This window comes from Echinops telfairi, unplaced genomic scaffold, assembly GCF_000313985.2.
Source record: "Echinops telfairi isolate 266 unplaced genomic scaffold, ASM31398v2 ScPeMD7_3;HRSCAF=10, whole genome shotgun sequence".
NCBI lineage: Eukaryota > Metazoa > Chordata > Mammalia > Afrosoricida > Tenrecidae > Echinops > Echinops telfairi.
This window is the reverse complement of record NW_022103899.1, coordinates 62869856-62873211: the sequence shown is the minus strand read 5'-3', so window position 1 is coordinate 62873211 and position 3356 is coordinate 62869856. Positions and strand designations below refer to the sequence as shown.

General features: G+C 61.0%; 1 protein-coding gene across 1 annotated transcript in view; it reads left to right on the top strand.

Moving 5' to 3' along the window:
* PER2 (period circadian regulator 2) overlaps window positions 1-3344 on the top strand; it is a 34387-nt gene extending 31043 nt beyond the window's left edge. Inside the window, exons 23-24 of the mRNA XM_030886912.2 lie at window positions 961-1111; window positions 2912-3344. Of these exons, the coding sequence (XP_030742772.2) occupies window positions 961-1111; window positions 2912-3058 (298 nt within the window). The 3' untranslated portion in view covers window positions 3059-3344. The remainder of the gene's footprint in view (window positions 1-960; window positions 1112-2911) is intronic.
* Window positions 3345-3356: the final 12 nt, after the last annotated feature.

The window sequence follows — 3356 nt, the reverse complement described above, 5'->3', positions numbered from 1 at the left end:
TGAGCCCACACTAACTCATAGCAGTTCCATAGGAACCAGGCAGGGCTGCCTTGGGGGCCGACAAGATGCAAACTGTCCTTAGGCGTAGAAGCCCATCTTTCTCCTGGGGAGTGGCTGGTGGTTTCGAACTGCCAACCTTGCAGGTTGCAGCCACCAGGGCTCCTCCGTGAAGATGACAACCCAGAAAACTAAGTGCACCCTTCACCCCACAGGCTTGCCACCAGTCATAGTTGATTCCAAGGTCACAGGCTTGGTTTAGGGGTCTTACTGCGCCCGCTCCAAGGACTCCTTAGTTGGTGTGAGTGGTCGGCATGTGCCCTTAGCCAGTGAGTGTGTGTGTGTGTGTGTGTGTGTGTGTGTGTGTGTATAAAGCAACATCATGACATGACACTCTGAACACTGGCTCCCAAACTCATGTGCCCTGCCACCCCTCCCTTCTCAAAACAAAACTGACCCGTGTCCCCTCCCTCCCCCACAGCAATGAAAACACCCGTCCCCTGGCCCATCGTCCAGGGTCCAGTATGGGTCTCTGCTGTGCAGATCCCTGCATGGTTCCGGTGCCCCTCCCCCTGCCTCCCCAGGGGCAGTAGCGCCCTGGGGACTCTGAGGAGACTCATGTTCCCACACGGGGTGCAAAGTCCTCTCACCCTGATTTCACACACCTCACTCCCTGCCATTGCAGCCATGCCCACTCACCGTGACCCTGGGGGACAGGGCAGAGCTGCCCCTGTGGGTTTCCAAGACTCTGACTTTAGGGGAGTAGAAAGCCCCATCTTTCTCCCCCGGAGCAGCTGGTGGTTTTCAACTGCTGACCTTGCAGTTAGCAGCCAAATGTGTAACCAGTGCGTCAGTGGGGCTCCTTCAAGACTGTAGCGCTGCCCTCAAAAGAGTTTCTGGGAAAACAAACACCTGGAACGTTCCGAGGCTCATGGAGCGGTGTCTGTCCGATGTCCTGTGCAGAAGCCGGGAGTCTGTCCTGAGGGAGGACCGCGCGAGGCTGAAGGTGCTGCAGAAGTGGCAGCCCCAGTTCACAGACGCCCAGAAGCAGGAGCTGCGTGAGGTCCACCCCTGGATGCAGGCGGGCCACCTCCCCGCAGCCATGGACGTGCAGGTGAGCGCCCAGTCGCCCTCATGGGATGTCCCAGGGCATGGCAGTGGTGCCCTGGCCTACCACCTGGCACCCGCCCCATCCAATGGCACCCCTCAGTACGTTTAGCGTTTAGCCCTCCACCCTCCTGTCCATGCCCCCCCACCACCACCCCCACACACACACACACACTCGGGACCTAGACGCTGCCTGCGCCCACCCCTGTGGAGTGTGATGGGTCCAAAGCCGAGTTCCCAGGGACCTTCTGGCCCGGCAGTGCCTCTGACTGCCTTGTAGCTTGGGAGGAGTCCCACCCCCACTTGTCTCTGTTGCCCCTACTACCACCTTTCTCTGCACCTCAGCGCCAGTGCTGCCACCTGGGCCTCTCCACAAGGAGGGTCCCGCTGGGCTGGGCAGTCCCTCCTCACTGCAGTGTCCCTCCCCTCCACTGGCCATGTCACCCCTGGCTTGGAACCCTTCCAGGGCTTCCCCTCTGTCCGCTCCGGCCCACCGCCCTTTCCCCGCCTGTCTCCCAGCCCCAAAGCCATCGGCTCACTGGGCAGGCAACTGGCCTGGACGGAGCCTGTGTGCCTGCCTTTCTCCCTGTTTGGATGACCGACACCCCAGCCTCTCTTCAGACCCAGGGAGACATGGCGGCATACGAGGTTACATGTGCTCCCATAAAGAGCCACGGCCTTGCAGACCCACGGGGCGGCCTGCCCTGTCCTGTCGGGTCGTGTGAGCCGGCCCGACTCGCTGGTACTGAGTTTGGCATTTGGGTTTTTCCTTCTAAGAGTTCAGGGGAAAGTGGGAAGAGAAGGTGCTGGAGTTTCCCCATGAGTGTTTTGAAGGCCCTCATGTGCCTGGCTCCCTGTGGCTTCTCCCCACCTCCCCTTTGCCCCCACTGTGGTCATTGCTCGTTGCTTGGTAATGCACCCCGAGTGAGGCAGCTGGACACAGCCTGTGGCTCTCCGGGCACTGTCCCTCGGGCTGGGGTTTGAGACGGCACAGTTGAGAGGCTCTGGCTGGGGTGTCTGACACAGGATGTGCCCAGGGCTCCGTCTTCCTCCTGGGGATGGTGGCAGGTGGTCTCCACCGTACTGCTGAGGGTCCTCATGACGTAGCCTCCCCCAGAGCGAGCCATTCCGCACAGACAGACGCGGAGGCCACTCACTGTCACTTCTGCTGCACGCTGTCCGAGGCCCAGTCACTGTGTGCCCATCCATGCAAGCGTGGGGGTGGAGCCCCTGTGAGGACGCCCTGTGGGAGGGTTCACAGGCGTTTAACCACCGTCGCCTTTTCCATGCCCTTTCTGAATGTGCACACCTGACCCGCTCCCCGATGTCTGGGGGAGCCTTCTTCCACTGCTCCCTCCCCTCACTCAGACTTCTGCTTCCGGGGCAGGGGATGGTCTGTCTGGTTCACCGCTGAGGCCTGAGCCCTTAGACTCTCGACAGGCAGCTGGGGTACACTCCACGCAGCCAGGCCCAGTACCATTAGCCCACTTTAGAGGTTCTAAGACTGAGGTTCACAACAGAGGTAACTTATTTCTGGTCCCAGCAGCGAAGAGGGGCAGAGCAGGGGACGGAGCCTGAGCCCGCTGGTTGACAAGCCCCCTCGGGATGGAAAGCTGCTGCCTGAAGGACTGAGACCACCCAGCCTGGGGGACCCCCTTTGAAAGCCAGCAGCAAGTGGCCTAGGCTCCCCTCCCACTAAGTCTCCCCTGCTGACAGCTTGGCCCTGCTCACACTCAGCGTTGCTCAGGTGGAATGACTCGTGGGGGAGCAAACATCTCAACTGCTGCTTCCTCGTCTTTCTCCCCAGGAGTGCGTGGACTGTGACAGCAAGGGCACCGGCACTATCTGTATGTCTCACGAGGACGACAGCCCCGCGCTGGGGGTCAGCGAGGCCACAGACACCAGGGCAGGGGACTGCGGGCGCCCCCCAAGTCGGGGCGGGGAGCAGACGTAGCCCCAAAGCCCCAGCGACTTGGGAGGCGGGAGCAACGAGAAGACAGGCTTGCTTGTGCTAAGGAAACGGACAGATGTTCTCAAGTGGCTTTTTTGCTTCAGACGAACAGAAAGTGCCCTTTCTCTGGAAGGGCGGTTGAAAACGCTGTGCAGGTGGGCGGGTGAGGTGGGAAGCTGGCAGGGGCAGAAAAACTGGGGTGCCAGGTGGGTACCTGGAGAGACAGAATACCCTTGTAGTGCTGCAGTTCTCACAGGCGGCCGGACCCTGGCCCGGACCCTGCTATCGATGGTCCCGTTCC